The following is a 23,961-nucleotide window of genomic DNA, read 5'->3' as shown; positions in this document are numbered from 1 at the left end:
AATATATTGATGTTTACATAGAGGACAAGGACGTAGTATTGTAATATTTATATGTTTATATATTATATATATTGTAAGTTAAGTGTTAATTTTTTTTGTGATATTTAGTTTATTTAAATAAGATAATGGCGACCCTCATTGATAATTACGAACAACAATACGCGGTTTTGACTGCTGATATTACGGCTAAAATTAGTCGAATAAATGTTGTTACTGGAGGTAATTATTATTATTTTTATTTATGGTTATGATTTATTTATTTTTTTTTTCTAATTACTCAAAGGTTGAAGTACAAACCGAATTTCCGAATTTTAAATTTCTAATAACGGCGTTAATATTTATGGAGTCGAATTATAAAAATTTTCTGAGGAAATTCGTCATGCATTTTTCCGGAAGTTGGAAAAATTGTTGTACTAATAATCAATTAATGAATTAATAAAAATTTAAAATTTGGGAATTTTTTTTAGTATGACCTGAAATGGAAATTGACATTAATTTGCAAAGGAATTCATGTTGCTGGTTCTTAAGGCGGTCAATTATATGACGTGATACGAAAATTTGTTACAAATAGTATTTGATGATTGAAAAAATTTAATTTGAATTTTTAGTTGGGGAGAAAAAGTGGAATATATTATTTATGGGTTTTTTTGGGCTAGTATAAATTTTTTAAAAAATTAATTATAGTGAAATTTTGATAAAATAAAAATTTTGATGGGTTGGAAATTTGCGAATTTTAAATTCAAATTTTCTTTTTTGATGTTTTGGAATTTTTAATTAGATAGAAGTTCACATTTTGTGATATTTTCAGTGAAAAATTTAGTAAATGATAATATTTCAGTAGAAATTGTATGACAGCATGAAAAAATGCTATAGTGGGGTTTTATAGGGATATTTTGGAGAATTTTTTTGTAAGCATTTTAGGCGTAATTAAAAAACTTAAGACAATATTCAATGGAAAGTTATGAAAAAAAAGGGATGGGAAATTTTGAATAGCAAACAAAATTAGTTATGAAATTCGAAATTTTAGAAAAATTCGAAATTGATTTTTCGGGAAAAAAGAATTAGATCTATGTAGATTTAAACCTGGAATTTTCTACAGATCCATGATCTATGTAGATATTTAGATAAAATAAAATTTAAATCAAATTTTGAGAAAATTTTTTTTTTTAATTTCAAATTTAAGATCTAGATTAATATAAATAGATTTATTGAGATCTATGCAGATCTTTAACTAAAGGCGCTGATCAAATTTTGAGAATTTAAAATTTTCATTTTAGGAGCGATTTTGGAGAAAAAAAAATTGGAAAAAATTTTGATTTAAGATCTAAATTTTGATAATAAATTCTCAAATTTGAAAATTTGATGTTAGAAAAGATATCGGAGAATTTAAAAAAAATTTTTTCAAAAATATTCCAGATTATAAAAATTAAATTTTAAACACTTTAATTATATTTCATTAGATTCAAATGTTTTTTTTTTTTTTTTTTTTTTTTTTTTTTTTTTTATTAACATGTGTCTGATAGCTTTCGAAAACTCTGAAAATTTCATTGATCGAAATATATTTTTTGAAAAAATTCATTCAAAAATCATCTGAAAATGCCTTACAGTAAAATTGCCTTAAGGTCCTGCAACATGACGGTACGAAGTAACGTCGCTCATTGCAAATTAATTTTGTCAGTAATTAAAATTAAAATTATTCGAATAATTTAAAAATTTACTATGTATTAATTACATTTATTTAAAGCCGAGAAAAGGGCATTCGTCCAGGATGTCGATAGACAACTAGAAGAAGCCCAGGAATTGGTGAGTCCTTTTTTACCGACTGCTTAAAATAATGGCGCCAAATTCAAAATTAACTAATTATTTATAAAATAGTTAGAACAAATGGAACTTGAAGTCCGTGGGACCGGAGGAACTCAACGGGATCGATTGCGTAGTCGAGTAGAGAGTCATCGCGCAGAACTAAAAAGACTAACAAATGAATTCAAATTATCACGAAAACCAAAAGAGGAGATCGTAGATTTGAATGTCATTGATGACTGGGACAATGGAGTTGTAACTGAGGATCAAAAATCTCGATTACTCGACACTTCGGAGAGAATTGATCGCACAGGAAGAACTTTGCAGAATGGCTACCGCATGATTTTGGAAACTGAGGACATTGGCGCCCAAGTATTGAAAGATTTGAGTGATCAGAGGGAAACTATTCAAAGGAGTCGATCACGTGTAATTATTTAATTATTAATTTTCAGTAATTACAATCGACTATCCGTCATAAGCCTGGTCTAAGAGACGTAGGGGAAATTTTTCTTGGAATTTCAGACCCCCACCCGTCCGATTAGTTTTGTTATCGACTACCCGTTATAAGCCTGTTTTATTTTATGCGATTTTTAAGGTTATGTTTGCGTTTTGTTACATCCGCCAGTCCCGATTTTTCTGGTGCTTATGGCGCTAAAATAAATACTTATCTTTTTACACTAATAATAATTATAATGCAAAAAATTATAATGACAACGGTATTAATTACAGTAATAATAATAATAATTTTATTGATCAACATAATGATCAATAAAACTTTTAAATTGTAACAGAAGCTTTAAATGCAATTCCGGATTACAATTATCAACAATAAATTATATTTAACTTAACAATGATTAAATTATTCTCCGTGAAACATATATAGTAAATTATCATCATTAATTTAGATATTTTGTTCCTATTGTTAGTTTATAATTTTGTCAATTTTAACGGAGGCTTATAACGGGCCGTCTGGTACGAAACTCAAAAAGTAGTTAAGTAGGGAGCTGTGGGCCCAGTAACTGCCGATTGAGGGAAGAGGCCTATCACAAGCAGCCTTATGACAGGTAGTCCTGTAATTAATTAACTACTTTTTTTTACAATAATTATTTTTTTTTTTTTAGTTAAGAGAAACAGACGCGGATATAGGACGGGGATCGAGAATATTATCGGGAATGATTTTTCGTTCTCTTCAACAACGGTTTATTCTCGTTGCCGTATTTGTGGTATTGCTTATTGTTGCATGCTTTGTTATATATTTCAGTTTTAATTCTAAAAGTTAATTTATTTACACTATTTATTCACGGCCTTGGACACCAAAGCTTATAATTATTTATTGCAAGATCTCATATTTTTTATGTTTTAACACAGCTAATATTTTTTATTATTTATTATAAATAGGGCAATAGTCTGACGACAAAAATTCTGTAATTCAAAAAGAAATTTCATTCATTTCCTTGTAAAAATTTTAAAAAAAGTTTTGAATTTTTTTTTCCCGCGCAAACGATAAAACGAAGTGGGGCAATATGACACCCCAAATTGTATCAAAAAATTTTTACTATTGGGGCTGACCAACTGACCCCATATTTTTTTTTAGACAACAAAAATTTACAAAAAAATTTTCATTACAAAATGTCGTCCATTTTTCTGGATATTAAATTTTCAATTAAAAAAAAAAAAAAAATTTGTGATTTTTTGTTATCCGACTGGAGCCTAAAAATTGTACGTTAATTTTATTTCTAAAATTCACAAAGTCGATAAATTTAAAATTGGGTCAGAGGTAACTAGGCCACTTGCATTAATCAATAAAAACAAAAAAAAAAAATTACCAAAGCGCCTCTTGAAGTGCCGAGTATTTAAACAAACATATATATGGTCGTTATTGTTATTATAATTTATTTGCCATAAAATTCCATGCATTGTAAAATTATAAATTAATTTGTAAATAAATAAAACTATTTAAATTAATACATTAAATTTATTTAATAATTTTTTTATAATAATAAAATAATAAATTTATTTTTTACGATAGCACAAAATTTATAATTTAATTAATTATTGCTTTTTAATTAATTATTATTATTACTTTAATCACATATTATAATTGATAAATATTAGCAAGAGTTTTTAAAATAGCAAAGATAATTATTTTTTAATAATAAAATGGTGAAAAAAATTTTATTTTTTTTTTTCTAATTTTAAAGAGGCGAAATTATTGCATTTGCTGTTTTTTTGCATTGTTCTAATTTATTTATTAATCATTATTAACTAATAATAATAATATACGGAGAGAAATGAATAGTAACCGTTCCTCGTACGTTTAAGAAATATCATTCCATATTGTGATGGTAATAATTACTTGGAATTATAGGATATAGGCCCATACTTTCGGGGAAAAGTTTTCGTAGCTATGGGAATGATCCCCATCATTATGGTAACAGTTCCCATACTGCATGGTAATATAATTATTGTAATGATTACCATACTTATAGGAATAATTCCCATAAGCAAGTAGGAACATGTCCAATTATGGTAATTATCTTCATAAGATGATATTGATGGTTACCATGCTGTATATTAATGGTTACCATACGTATGGTATTAATTACTTTAATACTCTGGTAAGCTGTTATAATGTTATTGTAAGATTCACGATACATTATGGTAAAAATTACAATAATATTCTGGTATTGTATACCATACATCATGGTAACAATTACTATAATGTTCTGGTAATGATTACTATAAATTATGGTAATGGTTACCATACATTATGGTACAAATTACTATAATATTCTGGTAATAATTACTACACATTATGGTATTAGTTATTTTAATATTGTAGAAAGTTATCATATTATTGTAATAGTTACCATACATTATGGTAAAAATAACTATAATATTCTGGTAATAATTACTACATATTATGGTAATAATTATCGTATATTATGGTGTTAGATACTTTAATATTGTAGAAAGTTATCATATTATTGTAATAGTTACCATACATTATGGTAAAAATTACAATAATATTATAGTAATAATTACTACAGATTATTGTAATAATTATAGTATATTATGGTATTCGTTACTTTAATATTGTAGAAAGTTATAATATTATTGTAATAGTTACCATACATTATGGTAAAAATTACTATAATATTCTGATAATGGTTACCATACATTACGGTAATGGTAACTGTACATTCTGGTAACGATTACCATGCATTATGGTAATTATTATCGTAGATAATGGTAATGGTTATCATAATATGAAGTTAATCATTACCATATTGTAATGGTAATGGTTACTATAACATTATGGTAATGATTACCATAATATGTATGGGTGTCGTTCCTATAACCGACATTACCAAATAATTATTTACCATGCGTTATGGGAACTATTCCCGTAATATATTGTAATTGTTACTGTAAATTTCCCTCCGTGTTTTAAGATATTTTACATAATTTATTATTGAAATCAGTCTAAATTTTGATAGAGATCCTCTATTTGAGGTTTAAAGTACGCCTTTAGTTGAGGCCGTTTTGTTTTTAATGTCGGTGTTAATAGGCCATTTTGTACTGAAAATGGATCGGGGTGTAAATATATATCTTTCACTTGTTCAAATGATTTTAAACCGGCTTCACGTCCCCATGTTAACATATCGTCGTGGATCAATTTTTTAACTTCGGGGTTTGCACAAAGGACACTTAGGGTACCGGGTATTCTATTTTCAGAAGCCCAGCATTTAATAACGTCGACGTCGGGCACAACTATTCCGACGACACATGACTTGAGTGACTCGCCGTGGACGAATACTTGATGTACATATTGACTTCTTATATATATATTTTCTATTTTTTCCGGTACAATATATTCTCCTTGTGATAATTTAAAGATATGTTTTTTACGGTCTATTATTTTTAGGCATCCATTCTGAAAAATTAATTTTTTTGTTATTTATATATTTTCAGTTTTAGCAAATGGTGAAAAAATTTTTTGAATTTATGAAATTTAACAATTTTTCTAAATTCAAAAAGAATGTGCTATTTTTAAAAATGCAATTTTTGAAAATTTTATCGAACATTCTTACATTTTTGAGTTTTCAAAATAATAATGAATTTTTTTAGTTGGTTTAATTTGAAAATTTTTTTAAAATATTCCTTAAAGATTTTTGTTTTATTCTAGACAGTTTTTGAATTTTCCAAAAATTTCTACATTAAGAAATCTTTACTATTTTCAAATTTTCTAAAGTATTTTTCAAAATAATCAATTTTTTCCATTTATAGGGATTTTTTTTGGTTTCGCTAATTCTTTAATTTTCGAAAAAAATTTAGGAAAATTTCCTATTGTTTCAACTCATTCTTAAATTTCAGAAAAAATTTCATATTTTCCGAACAATTTTCGTGTTTTCTGAAACATTGCCTAAAATAATAAATCCTACGAAATATTCCATAATTTTTTCAATGGTTGCGACAATTCTTTACTTTTCAAAATATTTAAGTTAAAAAAATTTCAAAATATTTCCAGCAGCTGAAAAATTTTCTGAAAACATTCCAATTTTTTTTATTTTCGTAATATTTCATAAAAGTATCATTTTTTTAAAATATTCGTTACATTTTCGGAAATTCCGAATTTTTCAAAACTTCAGCAAAATTTTCCAAAAAATTCTAAAATATTCTCTAGAATAAAAAATTTTTCTAGAAATACTAGAGTAACTAAAAAAAAAAAATTTTTTTAAATAATAACTTACTGGAAGCCACATTCCAATGTCACCAGTATGATGCCATCCTTGTTCGTCAATAACCTCAGCTGTTTTTTCGGGATTTTTATAGTAACCATAAAATACATTAGTGCCTTTTACGCAAACTTCACCTTGATTATTAGCTGCCCAATATTCCATTTCAGGTACGTCAACTAATTTAATGCAGCAACAAGCTACCGGAGGACCCACGTGCTCTGGTATGTAATCACCCTGTTGCCAAAAATTTAAAAATTAAATTTACCGCCCATTGCTCTTAATTAGTCACGAAAAAGTAACATGACGAATGATAATCCCGTCATTAATCATATGCCAAAAGTCTCAAAAATTTTTAACGATGAACTAACTTTCGCGTAATATATACATTTATTTATATATTTTTATTTATTCGTCTACTATTTTTAACTATCACGTTTCGTGAGTATATTTACGTTGAATTCTAAAATAGACTAACATTACGAGGTGTGAATAGTTTTATATAAAACCTGTTAATACATTGATGATTATAAATATTATTATTTATTATTTTTTATTACTAAGCTAACAAATTAAATAGATTTTGCGGTAAATTTCTCAATAAAAAATTTTATGAATATTTAAGTTTATTATTAATATTATTTTTACTGGCTCTCATACTTTATACTACCGCGAGTTGAGCCAAAATAAACACAAACAGATGGATTTATTTTGTTTATTTTATTAATATGTTTATTGACCATCAAATTTTTCAAATTTAATATTAATTGCCGCGAAAAAAAATAATGAATAGAGAGTTTATGTTAATTCGGATTCAAAATTCTAACCTCACTTATAGAGCGGCGATAAAAATAACTTTCAATTCGAAATAAGTAACAGTTTTACTGAATCCGTTTATAGCCTGAGGTAAGTTCATTCACTGAATATCTGGCATATGAATTGCTAGTCAAATAAACCACGTGAGTACTAGTTACGAGGTCGCTAAATTTCGAGGTGATGATATTGCATAAATTATCTCCGGCCATTTTGATTTTTTTCATTCGTATTTTAAAATTATTTTATTGAATTATGACACCTTATTACACAAACTGTTTCATTTTTTACAGTCGACTGTCATAAGCCTGGTCTAGGGGACGTAGGAGAAATTTTTCTTGGAATTTCAGACCCCCACCCGTCCGATTAGTTTTGTTATCGACTACCCGTTATAAGCCTGTTTTATTTTATGCGATTTTTAAGGTTATGTTTGCGTTTTCTTACATCCGCCAGTCCCGATTTTTCTGATGCTTATGGCGCTAAAATAAATACTTATCTTTTTACACTAATAATAATTATAATGCAAAAAATTATAATGACAACGGTATTAATTACAGTAATAATAATAATAATTTTATTGATCAACATAATGATCAATAAAACTTTTAAATTGTAACAGAAGCTTTAAATGCAATTCCGGATTACAATTATCAACAATAAATTATATTTTACTTAACAATGATTAAATTATTCTCCGCGAAACATAGATAGTAAATTATCATCATTAATTTAGATATTTTGTTCCTATTGTTAGTTTATAATTTTGTCAATTTTAACGGAGGCTTATAACGGGCCGTCTGGTACAAAACTCAAAATGTGGTTAAGTGGGGAGCTGTGGGCCTAGTAACTGCCGATCGGGGAAAAAGGCCTATTACGAGCAGGCTTATGACGGGTCGACTGTATTGAAATTCTTCGAGTTTCTAAAATTGAGCAAAATGTTACCTCTGTTCAAAATTTTATAAAATTACCTGAATAGTTAGAGTAATTGGTGCACAGCATTCAGTTTGCCCATAGCCCTCGACAATAAGACAACCAAGAGCACATCTGGCGAAAGTTAAAACATTTCCGGCCAGAGGCGCTGATCCAACGACAATTAGTCTCAATCTCCCGCCCATTTGTTCCTGAATTTTTTTAAAGACCAATTTGTCCCAAAAACTATTGCTTCGGATAATACATTTCTTAATCTCAGCTTCTTTTGAACTTATCCCCATGTTAAAAATCATTCTCTTGAAAAATGATGACTGGAGTTCAGCTTGAACCTGTTTCGCCCAACAGAAACCAGAAATAACCATGCAATTAATCAATGTAATAACCAACAAATGTCTTTTGTCAAAGACTTATTCGTCTTCCAGACTGCATTGACACAAAGCATCTGGTCTAAGATCACAAAGTAACCGTATAATCTAATAATAGACGGCAGATTGAGAAGGCCTTTGTGATTAATTTTGGCAAAAGCTGTAAACCTGATTATTGTAAGCAAACTCACCTTATCGTAAAGACGATTAAGAAGTCTAGGTACTGCGGGCATCACTGTAGGTCTTAGAGCTTTCATGTCTTCAGGCAGTAGTTTGATATCACCGCCATAAAACCCAACGGATCCACCGACCATGTACATCCCGTTCTCGCAGCATCGCTCTAGCATATGAGCCAAGGGTAGGAAACTTATCATAACATCTTTGGAAGCTGGTCTGTGATCACCGAGCTGCAGCAAAACTGCGCATACTCCTGCCATAACATTCTGATGGCTCAACATCACACCCTTTGGATTACCCGTAGTACCAGAAGTGTAGCAAATTGTGCATAGATCAGTAGGCCTAGGTGGTACGTCGGGAAAATTTTTTTGTGCTCCAAGACGCTCAACGTCTTCGAATCGCAACAATTCGACTCCGCGGTTTTTCGCCCGTTGAATTGTCGCTGGACGTGTTTCTTTTACTACAATTAATTTCCTCAGACACCTGGTTCAAAAGTTACTAATCAGATTAGTCAGGTCATCACTTATATTTCCAGATCTAGTCTCTAGGACTTACCGAGGAGCTTTGTCGAGTAATAAATTACATTTTTTATCATCCTCGCAAATAACTAAACTAATTTCCGCTTGATTGATAATGTAGGCACAGGCATCAGGTCCAAGTGTGTCATAAAGCGGGACAACGACCATCGAATATGTGTAACACGCTTGTTCAGTTAGAACCCATTCGGGACTGTTTTGACTGTAAAGACCCACGAGTGTTTGTGGTCCAGGTGTTAAACCATAAGCCAGCAGTCCAGATCCCAGGTTCTTGGCTCGCAATAACGTTTCGTTGTAATTCAACCACTGGTAAGGCTTATTTGGTCCGTCCCTCCAACCAAGGCACTGTCCATTATCTAACAAAGTTGCCAAAGATTTTCATAAAATACCAGATAGCTCTGTTAATTTTACAACAAAAATTACCCGAAAATTTTAGGTGATCCTAGTCGAATTAGTCGCTTTGACTCGGTTTCAAACCACTAACTAGCCAGCGGTATCGAAAAAAAAAACAAGATAGTATATTACATACCAAGAGAGGGAAGTAGAACATTTCAACCCTCGTGTGTAATTGCTTACTTGAGCCGAAAGCGGATTGGGCTGTCCTACTTCCCTCGGTGTTAACTATTTTTTGCCATATCTGCATAAGTTTGAATTTTTGCCTCCGTTTACAGAAAGAATGGCGCATGCGCTGATTCATGTCATTTGTTTTCTCACAAGAGTCGAGTACGACTTTCTTCCCTCCCTCTTTAAAAAAAACGATTCGAAACGATTTGCAATGTTGAATGCCCATAAGAAGGATAATTCAAAAGTATTCAAAGTATTCAAAAGCATTAAAACGCATTTAAAATTTTTTTTCTAATCGTTTCTTTTAATAAGAGCTCTAAACAGGGAGGAAATTTGAAGATTCGGCGCATGTGCGAAAATTTTAGACTTGTTAAAAAATCTACTACTGTATTTTAATATTTACAATAAGAAATAACTAAAAAATTGGGCCCAATAGAATATTCATTAATTTAAATTCAAAAATTTCATTTTTTGACACTTTCTACTACACAGAGTAGTATTTTTTATCAAAAATCCCTTACATTAGAGTTTCTTCAAAATATTTGGCTCTTTTCGTTCATTCTCACAATTTTTAAACTTCCCGCGATAAAAATTGAAAATTTTCAAAAAGGAAGTTATTGGTTTCGGTTCCGTTTTCGAAAATTGAGTTTTCAAATTATAGTCAAAGCTAAGTCTCAAAGTCAAACCAGCCGATTTCTAACTTCCCGCCAAGAAAATTGAAAATTTTAAAAAAAGGGATGTTATTGGTTTCAGTCCGATTTTCGAAAATTGAGTTTTCAAATTCTAGTCAAAGTCTCAAAAATCAAACCAGTCGATTTTTTCCAAAAAGGTTTGACAAAATCAAATTTTTTTCAGCGAAATAGAGTTTTTTCGACTAAGCGTTTCTTGAGCCCGAATAGCGCGAAAATTTACAAGTAACCTTTGAGCTCGAAAACAGCGGGAAGTTTTAATTGGCCGTCAAGGTCAGCCATTTTTCACCTTTTTAATACAAAAAATACCGTAATATTCTCTGATAACATATTATTTTTTTTTTTTAACATCTCATGTTAATAATGTGTTTTTTAATATACACGGTAATAAATATTGCCGAGTTTATTTTTTATTTTAAATATAATGACTTAGTTATTTGGAAATCGTACAGATGCGGAAGGCACTTTTCAGGGACGCCAAATTATAGATACGATGCCAACTTTTGTTAAAGCATCATTAATTTTTGTATCATACCATCCGCTGACAATTTTTAAGTTTCAATACTTATTAAATATCTTGTTTATCATTTTAATTTACATTACCAGTTACTAATTTGCGAATGTCAAGAAAATATTAATATCAAGCCATCCAAAAATTTTTTGGCTAATAGTTAACTGGTTATTTTTTTTGGCAACCAAAAAGAAAAATGACTTACTGGATTCCTTAGCTCCTTTGCGAAAGGAATCATAAAGTGTGCGCACATCTTCGTGAATGTAACTGACAAATTTACCATCCTTGCTGTCCTTGTAGAATTTTGAGACACGGATATACTCAGCTCCCTGTTACAGAAAAACGTCATTCACTTTATTATTAACAAACAAATCGACTATTTTTCTAAAATCGTTACATAACAAAAGCGTAATTAAAAGCATCTAATTATGCAAAGCTACAGAAATGACAAGTGTAACAGATACATTTAAAATGTAATGCGTGTTTTAAATAACAAGTCACCAAATTAACACTCTGTTAAACTGAAGAATAATGAAAGACAATAGACACCTTTATTGTGTCAGATTGATCGTTAGTGTCAATTGGGACACGAATATTCGGCTGAATACTGCCACAGCCAGGCATTTTTATTAAAAATAACCACTTATTTTACAAAAAAACCCAACTTTATTGTCGGAATACAAATAAAACGAACTGTAAATGTATGAGCGTGTGCCCAATTTATCAGAATTTCAAATTTTAGCCCTTATCGGAGCATCAAATAATGACAACACGAACGATCGCAAGGCAAAAAGTGATGGGTTTTGATCATTCTCGCTGTAAATTGTAACTCAAAAACGCGTGATGTATCTTTGGCCTCAGTGCGAAACGTTAACTCGTGACGATCACGATGTCGCGATTATAACTGCGTCTACTAAGACGAGATCTAACGAAATAAAATATTTAAAATATAACTAGATAGTTCAAAGAGGCACAGCCACTACGTTATGTTGTGCGTCGTCATCTACGACTACACAAGACACTTGGTCTCGTTATATCGTAAGATTTAAATATAGTTTACGAGGTAGTAGAGGGTAATAGTGTTTTATTAAGAACCACCAGACTGGTGATTGCTGTTGGATTGGATTAACGCCAGTAGCTAGTAGCCAGTAGCCAGTATGTTGATAAACACGATACCTGATAATGATAATCATTCCAATCTACGGTCATTACTTTTTCCGATCAAAGTGGGCATGAAAACCGACTTGATTACGTCTATCGAAACACTGGGTTATTTTTTTCAAAGGTAAATTCACAGCTTTAAACAACCACTATGGAATTACCATGAAATTCTATAAACAAGTGATTCCCAGATCTATCGCTCACCGGAAGTAGCCTCGATTGAGCGTCAAGAGGCATCAATGGTGTTTCGGGAATCGGTTTTGTCGCATAGTATGCTGCAACACCAGTTAATACTAAGGCACCTGCACCACCGATGTACGGCAAATAACTGTCTAGTGAAGCCTGAAACACTGTTATCAAAACCAAAATTCGTGGATACACTATTCAGTAATTTTTCGAAATATTTAAATTATATCATTGTGAATTTACTTACTTTTAGCGTCAATGCTTGATTTGTTAAACAGCAAAAATCCAACGATTTTAAAAAGATTATGTCTATTATTATTGTTATTATTATTACTATTACTATTACTATTATCAAATAGAGTTATAAAACGACGGGATTAAAAGACAAGGAGACTACGACATGTCACAAGGTTTTGATTACAACGACTGCAGGGAAACCGCACTGGTTTTATTGTTAGGGTGTCTACTGCGTCTGCGATTCTATGACGTCAGTAATCAATATCTCACCCTCGAGTCCACCCCTTGGCTTGTTTGCGAGCATCCTGTGCGGGAAATTTTAAGGGACCGATCGGTAAGCCAGTTTTGCAAAGGCACTCGCTCTGCTTCATCTTCAGCTGTTGCTGACGATTATCCTCATTGGGCAACGTGCAGATCATAAACTGAAGACTTACCCAAAACAGATGTTCTAGAAATAAACGTGGGTAAGCAGAGACTGCGTTGATTTGGGGGGTGAAGCTCCTGGCGCGGAATACTTCAAAGGCAACACTTTGGTAGATAAGAAAAAATTCCACGGTCAATTGGTTTCTATTTAGAGGTAGCATTTAAAAAGCTTACGAAGGAATATTTAGACAGTTTGTTTCTTGCTGTGGTACGTTTACTTCCCAGCAAGGTCTAAGTCCAGCAAAGTATTTAAGTAAAACGGAATTGAAATGGGAAGTGTAGTTCAGTGTTGGTTCATAACGTTTTCGGGAATCCTGGGATTATTTTTTCTGTGGAGGACCTCGCCTGTCAACTGGACCAGCTCTAATATCGTCACAAAAACGTCAATCCAAGTTGACGTATCGCTACCGTCTAGCATCATCAACCAGCATCAAAACCTGTCTAGCCAGACCCTGCGCTACCACAAAAAGAAATACCGTGGGTCTGTATCTAAATATATGCTGAAGCTTTACCATCGAAGACCTAGTGCTGATATAGTGCGAGCTCTTCAGCCACTCCACGTATCCGCGCCTATCAACTCTTATCATCACAACGGTGGCGGCCGAATTCTTGAATTTCGATTGCCACCAGCGAATCCCGAGGAGAATCTTGAAGCTGCCGAGTTGTTAGGAAGTGCAGGAATGATTCTACGTGTTATGATGCTGAACAACTTAATTGAAGATGACAAATTTCGTGACTCACGGAAAGAAGAAACTTGGCGTGCATTTAATGTCACGGAGGCTGTAAAAATGACCTCTGGTGGGTCATTGAGATTTTTGGTGCGCGGGCGCATCTACGGGAATAACTTGATTCAAAATGACAGCCCTATTTTAGTGCTGAGTTACACCAAGCCCAAGAGTCGAAAACGTCGCTCCGTTGATGAAGAGACCGATGACACTCCGAGCGTCATCTGGACAGACAATAGACGTCGACGTAGGAATCCGTGTCGCAAACGTCCACTATATGTCGACTTCGCTGCTATAAATTATGATGAATGGATCGTGGCACCACCTGGTTATGACGCCTATCAGTGTGTCGGAAGGTGTTTGTTTCCATTTGGGGACCATTTGAGTCCTACCAAGCACGCCATTGTCCAGGCATTGGTTTCGGGAGCACTCCAGGGTGCTGATGGCACAAAACCTGTCGGGCGTGTCTGCTGTGTTCCAACTCGATTAGCGCCCACTAGTCTGCTTTATTTGGATGCCAGTGGAACTCTTACTTATCAGTATGGATACGAGGACATGGTTGTTGTTGAGTGCGGATGTCGATGAAAAACTCATGGAAATGTATACCCCCATGAAAAAAATTTATAAAAAAAATATATGTTAAAATAAAAAAAATATATACTGATATTTTTTTTATAAATTTTTTTCATGAGGATCATTAATTTGTATTAAAATAAGACGTCATAGTGGGTAAGACGGAAAGTTTTATAAAAACAATTTTGTGTGATTTTTTATACTTTTCAATATATTTTTGGTAAAAATAAATTTTTATTACGAGGTATAATGGATGATATAAATCAGTGTAGAAATATGATACTATAATTATTATTTTATATCTATTGTACAGTAAAAAAAAAAAAAAAAATTACAACGATAAAACAAAAAAATATTAAAATATTTATCAGTCATTAAAATTTGTTATCACAACACATTCACATCAACGTAAATTGTTCAATAAAAATTATTTTAAAAATCATGTTATAAATTTATTTAAATTAAGTCACTAACTAAACACTTTCGAGCACATTTCGTTATTTTTTCTATTAAGTAAATAAGAACGAGCTGGTGATGGCACAATACTACGTTTAGTTTTCCTAAGTCTATGCCTACTGCCCGGTATCCTCTCAATTTTGTAAACCTGGTGCTTGACCGTGGTCTCAGGCTGCATTAGTCTCATGCACAAACTAACCGGTCCTGAAAAGTCCACGTCAGTTGACAGCTCAAGCTTAGGTTCCAAGGTGAGCGCGAACTCAGCCGTGCTTTGCACAAAGTCGGATCGCACTTTTACACCACCACGTACTGCGATCCCAGCGCCCATTTCTACAAGTGATTGGGCTGTTCTTGACCACAAGCTCAGCTGGATCTGCCCAGCGAGATCGAAGCTAACTGCGCCCTCGATATCTATTTCTGCAACGAAGCCCGAAGTCAGAGGGACTATTTCGTGATGACGATGTAGGTTAGCAATAGCCTGAAAAGCTGGAGTTCTTTCGGATCCAGTGCCTGACCAAACGTGGCCCATCAGCTCGCCTTGCCCCGTAAAGAAAACAAACGGCCTTATTCCAACACCCAGGAACCCTAATTCCATTCCAGCAGTTGCCAGTTCGTATTCTTCAGAGTCATCGTCGCTGGATGATGACGAAATGAAGGAACCCAATCCACCAGCAAATAAACCCAATGAAAATAATGCTTCTTCATGAGCTGCAGTCGCTAAGACAACGTCAACAACACCGCGTTTCAACAAACCGGAATTAACTTCTTGGACGGTTACCAGGGACCCGTTGCTGGCTGATGACTTCAGAAAGGGTCTCGTGAATGCGGTGCTCAGTCCTTTGTGTGCTAAAACATTGTAGTTGCGCACACGCCAAGCTTCAGCAGTTAAAGCTGCTTCCAGTTTGTCATTGAAGACTGGATCTTTTTCTGCTAACTGTTCTAGCCTTTGGCTGATGTACCTCCGAACCTCGAACATGGAATCCTGGGTGCTCAGGTACTTCAAGAAGCCACGAAGATCTTCAGTAGATGGATCATTTTCTAGAATAATGTCTGCTGCGATTGTTCGGATGGTACTGTCTTTCTTAGGTCCGCCAATTTGATAGAAAGCTCTTCGGGCGGCTGTTTTTATTTCACTGGTTATAAACTGGGTATCGAGCGACTTCAAAGCTTGCCAAGCAGTGACACTCGTGGATTTAGTTCCATTGACTGCGGAGTCCAGCAATGCCGCAATAGATGCTTTGCTACGTAAATTCCGTAGCCCTCGTAGAAATTTCTGGCGACACTCTTCGCTGCTGCAAGTATCGAGACCTATTTCTAAGCTCACTCTGACCATTTCTTTGACAACTGGATCATTGAGTTGCCGAGCCATGGCACCAGCGGTCAGGGCATAAGTTTCGGATACTTTTTCATTCTGAAGTGTCTCTTCGGATTTCTTTAGCACATCTTTGATGATATCTGGGTGAGGCAACGGCGCCATAGATAATGCCCACAAGTATCTTTCGGTTTCATCGCCAGAGTCATCAGTCCTCAGAATCTTCATCGCTGCCTGATGAGTTGCAGGAGTTGCAGCCGCTCCCAGGACATCTAGAATCTGTGTCTTCAGTGGAAAGTAGCGTGGGCTCTTTAATATCTTCACCAAATCTTCCGCCGTGGCTTCGCGCATAACAGGAATAAGTTTCAGAAATGCTGCAGCTGATTTAGCTGTTCCTAAAGCTGAATTTTCCAAGGCCTCACGGTTTTCTTCAATCAATTTCTCCAACTAGAATCATAAAAATTTATTAGAGAACTGTAAAAGTTGATGACTCAAAGGGTTGAAGTAAATACTTACAGTTAGACAACCAGAGTCTGGACAAGAGACCGATTCAACTTGGGAACCGATTTTGACTTCTCTGAAACCAGGCTGCAAGTATGCCACCGCGTCTTTAACATTCGCTGCCTGAATTTTCTTAGCCACCTTGGTGCCTCCAACTTCCTTAACCATTCTCTGCGAAGTTACCGTCGCTCCAACTTCAGGCTTCGTTTTCAAGCTCACTTCATGCTGCTCGAATTCCTCAATCACAATTGGCAGCAACGCTGCATTAAGTTTGTAATCAGCGACCCGGGTACTCAAAACATCAACCCCCATTATTGGATTCGGATGTTCCCTTTTAGCTGTCAAATCTTGATCGCAGTTTTTCTTAATTTTACGCATCGAGCTGGGACCCGTCGATTCATAAGTGACATTGCACGTTCCCGAGGCGTCATGTTCTCGATAATCTCCATCTAAAGTACGATACTGGAACAAACTAGCAAGACCTCGTTTCAAATTTAACGACGACGTCGTTTCGTCCTGTCCAGCATAAAACTTCTCAATGACTCCCTGCCGCCAAAGTACGTAGACCGGTACCTTGGACACGTCATCCAGTTTCGACGTGTGTTCAACAAAACCTTCAGGCTCGGGTGCCGTACGGGATTTAATCCACAGCTGCGGGGATGTTAACTAAAAATAAATACATAAGTGTGTTTTAGATAGTAAACCCACTACACCAATAGATTTCTTATCGCCCGAGGTTATCGGTTCGAACCCATCTTTGGAGTTAAATTTTTTTTTTTTGTAAATTAACTCAAGATACCCAAATAAAGACTTTTTAGATGTTCTCTGGGCTAAAATAATTGAAAGAAAAATATTTGGAGCTAAATTTACCTCAATAGCGAGCAGATAATTGTACTGGTCATTTGGATCCTGCCAAATAGCATCGACTACTAAATAACCGGTCAATTGAAACCCAACATCGCCCGTACTAGATCCTGACTCACGTGAAAGAATTGTCGTAGTCAGCTGATACTTGAGGCCATTGCCAACAGTCCATCCTCCTCCGACTCCCACTATCGCTAACAATATCAATAAGCAACACTTTAAATTCATATTTATAAAATCTCCCGCCAAATTTTATGATACCAATCAAAGATCCTATTCAACTAGTGTTAACTTATATTCAAAAATTTTCTATCCCGATTTGAAGTAAGGCACTAGTGTGTATTATAAAAGGCAGTAGTGTAGAAAATTAAAACGAGATGACCAAGCGAGGGTCGAGTAACGACTGAAGAACACGCTACACTTAATGCGGACAATACTATGATCAGAGCGTTGTAGAATTTTAACACTATACAGTTATTTAAAAGTGTGCGGGTGTTTGTACGTGCGGAGCTTCATAGCATCCGGAATTCGTTCCTATTTTTTTTTTTTTTTTTTTTTTTTTTTGATTAAATTAAATGATAGGGCTCGTGTTTGAATTGATTATATAAATTCATGCATTGGATAATATTTTTTTATTTTATCACAATGCAATAAATAACTCCATTGTTATAAAATTATATAAACAGATATATTTAGTTATGAATAATTATTTTTCTTATCAAACAAGACCAACTATTTGCAAATTTAATTTTTTTTAAAATAATTTTTGATAATTAAATAAAAAAATGAAAAATTACCTGGCGCCGTTTGACAATTGGAGCCTGAAAAAAAAAATTTTTTTAATAAAAAATAAACAGAAAAAAAATGATGACCTTGAGCCGGCAAAAGCGAGGCCTTGACACTGTGAATTACGGCGGGAATATTTGAGTTAAAAATAAATTTTTTCGAAAATATACGAAATATTTGGGGGTTTTGTTAATAAACAGAAGGAAACTTACCAAAAAAAATGAGACAGACGAAATAAATGAGGCAGAGAGTCGGCCGTTCTTGGCCGGCCATCTTAAGTAGTTTTTTTTGTTCTTCCACTTGAATTTTTCAAAATTAGGCGAAATAGCCGGTAAAATATATGACTGCTGCAGGTATTTGCCGTGCACTTGAGCTTTAACAATTCCTGGTTGAGTAAACACGAATAATTAGACAACGTACGTCGTACTCTGAAGACGTTATCGTTTTTATTTTCCCCTTCTGTGAGTCGGTTATGTTATTTTCTCCTCGTTCATTCCCCACCGGTATCTGTATCTATGTATACAATAAATTTAAACATTCAACAACTTATTTATATATGTATATATATAAATATATAAATACATTTATATGTAATTAATGGATAAAGTAATGAGATGAGTTTCTTAAGTGGATCGAGCAAATCGCACCGGGATAAATAATTAAGCAGACTTATTATTTTTTATTTATTGTCTATATTTGAGAATGGAATGAAAGGAATGTCGGCTTGAAAAACTTGATGAAAAAAAGTTGATCTGGAAAAACTTTGGTGGAGTGGGAAAGACCTGTTTTACTCGATAACTGACCCAGGTTTGTTACACTTCAATAAGGAAGTTATGTGTCTTGCACTTTTTTTTTTTTTTTTTTTTTTTTTCTTTTTGCAATCTCTCTTGTCTGTTAATTTATTTTAACACACTATATATATATATATATATATATATATATATATATATATATATATATATATTTATTATTATTATTTTTAACTCTGAAGATCACGCAGATCGCGAATCGTGAATCGTGGATTAGATTTTAAAGAAAGTTATCTTATCAACTGATACTAATTTTATTTATTATCAGCTGATATGTAATACATTATAGCGACGTAAGATATAAGAGGATTTTATTTGAACTTGAAAAAAAAAATTTGAAATTTTTAATGAACTTGAAAAAAGTTAAATTTGATTTTTTTTTTTTTTTTTTTTTTAAGAAAAAATTTGGTAGCTGGAATTTATTTTGAATTTTTGAAATTTTTGAAATTAGTAAGGGTGGTCATTGAAAGTTATTTTATGAGCTTGAAATAATTTTTTGAGTGCAGCTGTTGCTTCTTTAGAAATTTGTAAGAGAAGTCATATGAATTTTTTTTGACTGACAGTTTTGAGCCTACAGAAAATCGGGGGAAATTATTGGAAAGTTTTTTTGAATAAGTTTGGAGTTTTGTACTGCAAAATTTAGGAGCAGTAAAAATTTGTTTTTATTCATTTTTTAAATTTCAAATGGGCGCCATTTTTTTATGAGCCGTTTTCCAGAAAGTGGAAGTCTTAAAAATCGAATGATTTCGCTCATTTTCAAACTTGTCCAAAATAATTAATTTTCCAAAAAAAATGGAATTTTTCAAAAATAGGAATTAATATAAACCATTTGGGCGCCATCGCGATAATAGCAAGTAATAATCTAGATGAATATTCAAATATATATATAAACTTTTGAATCAATAGTATTTTTGGAAACTTTTAAAATTAAATCAACTTATTGATAAATTTTCCAGAATCATGTCATAAAAAAAATTCAATGAATAGATTTTTATGAAATTTACTGACAACCATGAAAAAATTTTTTTAAATGAAAAAATGAATTATCAACGCAAATTTGAATAAATTTTTGACTAAATTGTCAATATCTTAAAATAGACACATATTAAATTTAAAAACTTACATTGATCAGAATTGTTACCGATACAAATCTATTAGAATAGTTTCTATTTATAAATTGAAGTTATAAATAAATAATAATCCTCATAGCCATTTATAAACATCACTGTTTTAATATTTAACACAACTATAACTCGGCTATTAGAGTTTTAACTAAAATGCTAGAATAAAATATATATTTGACCTTTGATCTATTGTTATCAGTAAACAACCATCATCACTTTATAGTTATCCTCAGTGACCTGTGACACTAAAACTATCTCATTTGTCTTTATATGAGTAAGCATTCTTCACTGACGTTTATTTGTTGTTTTTATTTTTTAAATAAATTTCCCATGGTATTGATAAGCGAGCAATTCAGTCCCGATAACATTTATCTGAGTTCAAAACGAAAAAAATAAAAACACGGATTTATTATTTATATTTCTATTATTAGCACTCATTGTAATAATAATAATACGTATTTAATAGTGTGAATAAGATTTTGGCAATGGATAAAACAATAATAATTATTAACTTCGTTATCACGACACACCGGATGGTTTCGAATCCATGAATGAATTGAATCAGACGATCTTCTTGTCATACGGGCGGACGGAAGTAATTGTATCTAAGTAGTGACATGATACAATATATATATTATACACTCATATATGTAGGCATATATATTTATACATATATAAAGGAATTTCAGGCAAAGTAAGGCTAAATTTTAGAGGAATTTTTTTATGGTATTTAGGGAAATAAAGGGTAAATTAGCCATCCCAAGAAAAATTATCGAATTTTGAGTGAAAATTTTTTTGAAATCAAAATTTTTTTTGAAAATTAGCTATATATGAAGCTCATACAATTTATATATGAAGCATATATGATATATATGTGTTCCATATATGAATCACTTATATATGCTTTTGTATGAATCACATATGTTTCATATATGGTTTATATGTGAATCATATAATTTCCATGTATGATTCATTTTTAGAACATATATGAATAATATACGCTACATATATGGCGCATACATGGTTTATATAAATTCCATATATGCTATGTATATGAATCGTATGAGTCACATATGAAGCATATGTGGATCATATAATTTTCATATATGCTATATATAAATCATATATATGGATCATATATGTCATATGTGTATTATATAATTACCATATGTGTTTCACATATGAAGCATATATGGCTCATATAATTTTTATATATTCTTAATATATGAATCATATGTGTTTTATATATGAAGCATATATGGATTATATGATTTTCACATATGACGCATATATGGCTCATATAACTTTTATATATTCTTAATATATGAATCATATGTGTTTTATATATGAAGCATATATGGATTATATGATTTTCACATATGACGCATATATGGCTCATATAACTTTTATATATTCTTAATATATGAATCATATGTGTTTTATATATGAAGCATATGTGGATTATATGATTTTCACATATGACGCATATATGGCTCATATAACTTTTATATATTCTTAATATATGAATCATATGTGTTTTATATATGAAGCATATATGGATTATATGATTTTCACATATGACGCATATGTGGCTCATATAACTTTTATATATTCTTAATATATGAATCATATGTGTTTTATATATGAAGCATATATGGGTCATATAATTTTCATATATGCTATTCATATGGATTATATGACTTCCACATATGACGCATATATGGCTCACATCATTTTCAAATATTCTTCATATATGAATCATATATGACAGATACATGGTACATATGAATTCCATATATGCTCTATATATGATTCACATATGCTTCATATATGAGCATGTATGGATCACACATAGTCATAAATTGTTCATTTTCCACAAAATTTAAAATATATATTTTTTTATAAATTATAAAAGTCATATATCTTTGATACAGGATTATAAATATCATGAAATTTAAAGTCTTGAGTAAAAAAATTTTATGATTCCAAAAATACTGTAGACCCAGGATTAAAAATAACGGACAATATACATTTTTTTACATTTTATTTAATGATGAATCGTTTCTTCATTTGCCATACATTTGTGTAACTCAATATTCAATACGAGGCATGCAAGCACGTATGACACCAACTCCTATTGGCTTACAAAAGTCCGAGCAGCAGTCATAGCGATTGTTACACTTTAAAGAAAAAAAAAATAACTGATTAACAAATGATATATTAATTTTATAGAAGCTCATAAATTTTTTATTGCCGGTTTTTTTTTTTTGTGGAAAAAACAAAATGATAAAAAAAAATTTTACGTCATTTTTTAATATAAACTTATCAAATTTATATAACAATATCTTCTTCGATATATTTCATATTAAATTATAAATAATTTACTATTGTTGATTTCCAGGAAAAAAATAATTGAGATCTATTGTGATTTGATCAGATCGACGGAATAGATTTATTACGATTTCCTGAGATTTATTTTTTAAAAATTATTTTTATAAGGCTTCAAATTTTTTTTTTTTTTTTTTTTGTAAATCAAAATTCTGATTTTTAAAATTTAATAACTTGTGTCTTCTTTATCTGAAGATCTATAGATCTTTCAAATAATCAAAAAAATAAAATCGTAAAATCTCGATGACAAGAAATATAATTTAGTACAGTAGAAAAAAAAAATAATCCTAATTTTAAAAATTATTACGTACGAATTTTTCGTTTGCTTTACACCGATTTACAATAGGATCAGATGGAAAAATTTTTGTTGTTGCTATCGGGTTATCAAAATGTTTGCAAAAACGAACAAGACCAACTCCAATTGGCTGACAAAAATTTGAACAGCATTGGCTTCGATCTGTACACTGAAAAGATAAATAAATTATTTTTGAAATCATAAATTTTCGGTAAGAGTTAAGCTTTTAAGCTTATTAAATTGAACTTACTCTCCAGTTACTTTCTCTGCACTGAGGAGGATCTATCATTTCTCCTATTGCAGACGATATTATAAATAATTTAACCACAGTGACAAACATTTTTTCTTTCTGTAATTATTACTTGACAGTAGGTTGAAAAAATGTACGTTAACTAAAAAAATTATCGAATGCCTTCTCCTTAAATATGTGATTATTTTCAATAATGATTTTATTTTAGATTGATCATTGAACTAATATATAAATTATTTTAAAAATTTGAAAAAAAGTTTGTAGCATTTATTGAGGGGAATTTCGGTAATTAAGTTTTTAAATAAATTCCGATCGAGAATTGTTTACCGAAAAGTAGACTGCTTACGTAGCTGGCTGTAGTTCTATAATTTTTCGGTGTCTTTGTACTGAAAAATTCGGCTATTCTAGTGTTTTGAGCCCTACCCGGTCATATATGAACAGATATGATAATATCTGATCATATATGACCACATATAATTTATCAGATATGATGATGTGTGATCATATATACTTAGGTCTGATCGGGTTCAAATTCATATATGATCGTATATGATTTGAAAAAATCACACGTAATCATTGATTATATATGATATCATGGTCATATATGTTTATGTTTGATTATGCTCTTCATATATGATCATACATGAAGCTTTGTATGCTACTGGGACTTTAGTCATGAACATATATGACATCATACATGATCATATGGTTATATATGATATCATGGTCATATATGTTGACGTTTGA

General features: G+C 31.7%; 4 protein-coding genes across 5 annotated transcripts; 2 read left to right on the top strand and 2 right to left on the bottom strand.

The window, feature by feature from the left end:
* Window positions 1-23: 23 nt before the first annotated feature.
* Window positions 24-3,739, top strand: LOC103580403 (vesicle transport through interaction with t-SNAREs homolog 1A). The gene is made up of 4 exons (XM_014445184.2): window positions 24-219; window positions 1,745-1,803; window positions 1,876-2,226; window positions 2,922-3,739. The coding sequence occupies exons 1-4, from the start codon at window positions 126-128 to the stop codon at window positions 3,078-3,080; spliced, it is 663 nt and encodes a 220-aa protein (XP_014300670.1). The 5' UTR covers window positions 24-125; the 3' UTR covers window positions 3,081-3,739.
* A 1,155-nt stretch (window positions 3,740-4,894) lies between these two features.
* Window positions 4,895-12,869, bottom strand: LOC103580404 (long-chain-fatty-acid--CoA ligase 5). 2 transcript variants are annotated; one of them, XM_008562135.2, is made up of 8 exons: window positions 12,719-12,869; window positions 12,490-12,635; window positions 11,330-11,453; window positions 9,380-9,716; window positions 8,839-9,307; window positions 8,321-8,611; window positions 6,555-6,776; window positions 4,895-5,737 (listed from the first exon to the last, which is right to left on the bottom strand). In XM_008562135.2, coding segments are annotated over exons 1-8 (2,046 nt in total). In that variant the 5' UTR covers window positions 12,720-12,869; the 3' UTR covers window positions 4,895-5,281. The 2 variants fall into 2 exon arrangements, with proteins under 2 accessions (XP_008560357.1, XP_008560358.1); XM_008562136.2 differs by lacking the exons at window positions 12,490-12,635; window positions 12,719-12,869 and adding an exon at window positions 11,674-12,057.
* Window positions 12,870-13,311: 442 nt separating this feature from the next.
* Window positions 13,312-14,441, top strand: LOC103580405 (growth/differentiation factor 2-like). The gene has a single exon (XM_008562137.1). It carries the CDS (start codon window positions 13,401-13,403, stop codon window positions 14,439-14,441), a length of 1,041 nt encoding a protein of 346 aa, XP_008560359.1. The 5' UTR covers window positions 13,312-13,400.
* A 227-nt stretch (window positions 14,442-14,668) lies between these two features.
* LOC103580406 (microsomal triacylglycerol transfer protein) lies at window positions 14,669-20,417 on the bottom strand. Its single transcript, XM_008562138.3, has 6 exons — window positions 20,281-20,417; window positions 18,561-18,861; window positions 18,360-18,383; window positions 17,569-17,756; window positions 16,714-17,364; window positions 14,669-16,644 (listed from the first exon to the last, which is right to left on the bottom strand). Exons 2-6 carry the CDS (start codon window positions 18,619-18,621, stop codon window positions 14,899-14,901), a joined length of 2,670 nt encoding a protein of 889 aa, XP_008560360.1. The 5' UTR covers window positions 18,622-18,861; window positions 20,281-20,417; the 3' UTR covers window positions 14,669-14,898.
* Window positions 20,418-23,961: the final 3,544 nt, after the last annotated feature.

This window comes from Microplitis demolitor, chromosome 2 (assembly GCF_026212275.2).
Source record: "Microplitis demolitor isolate Queensland-Clemson2020A chromosome 2, iyMicDemo2.1a, whole genome shotgun sequence".
In the NCBI taxonomy this organism is placed as follows: Eukaryota; Metazoa; Arthropoda; class Insecta; order Hymenoptera; family Braconidae; genus Microplitis; species Microplitis demolitor.
The sequence above is the reverse complement of the archived record's forward strand: the minus strand, read 5'-3'. Positions and strand labels throughout refer to the sequence as shown.

What these genes read in the sequence shown, in the direction of transcription:
- LOC103580404 (XM_008562135.2), bottom strand. An exon ending in TTACTCGACAAAGCTCCTCG is followed by an intron (nt 9,308 to 9,379) that starts GTAAGTCCTAGA and finishes CTTTTGAACCAG; the next exon opens with GTGTCTGAGGAAATTAATTG. An exon ending in ACATTGGAATGTGGCTTCCA is followed by an intron (nt 5,738 to 6,554) that starts GTAAGTTATTAT and finishes TTAATTTTTCAG; the next exon opens with AATGGATGCCTAAAAATAAT.
- LOC103580405 (XM_008562137.1), top strand. Translation starts at nt 13,401, where the DNA reads ATGGGAAGTGTAGTTCAGTGTTGGTTCATAACGTTTTCGGGAATCCTG.
- LOC103580403 (XM_014445184.2), top strand. Translation starts at nt 126, where the DNA reads ATGGCGACCCTCATTGATAATTACGAACAACAATACGCGGTTTTGACT. An exon ending in AATAAATGTTGTTACTGGAG is followed by an intron (nt 220 to 1,744) that starts GTAATTATTATT and finishes ATTTATTTAAAG; the next exon opens with CCGAGAAAAGGGCATTCGTC. An exon ending in TAGAAGAAGCCCAGGAATTG is followed by an intron (nt 1,804 to 1,875) that starts GTGAGTCCTTTT and finishes TTTATAAAATAG; the next exon opens with TTAGAACAAATGGAACTTGA.
- LOC103580406 (XM_008562138.3), bottom strand. Translation starts at nt 18,621, where the DNA reads ATGGCCGGCCAAGAACGGCCGACTCTCTGCCTCATTTATTTCGTCTGT. An exon ending in ATTATCTGCTCGCTATTGAG is followed by an intron (nt 17,365 to 17,568) that starts GTAAATTTAGCT and finishes ATTTATTTTTAG; the next exon opens with TTAACATCCCCGCAGCTGTG. An exon ending in CAGACTCTGGTTGTCTAACT is followed by an intron (nt 16,645 to 16,713) that starts GTAAGTATTTAC and finishes TTATGATTCTAG; the next exon opens with TTGGAGAAATTGATTGAAGA.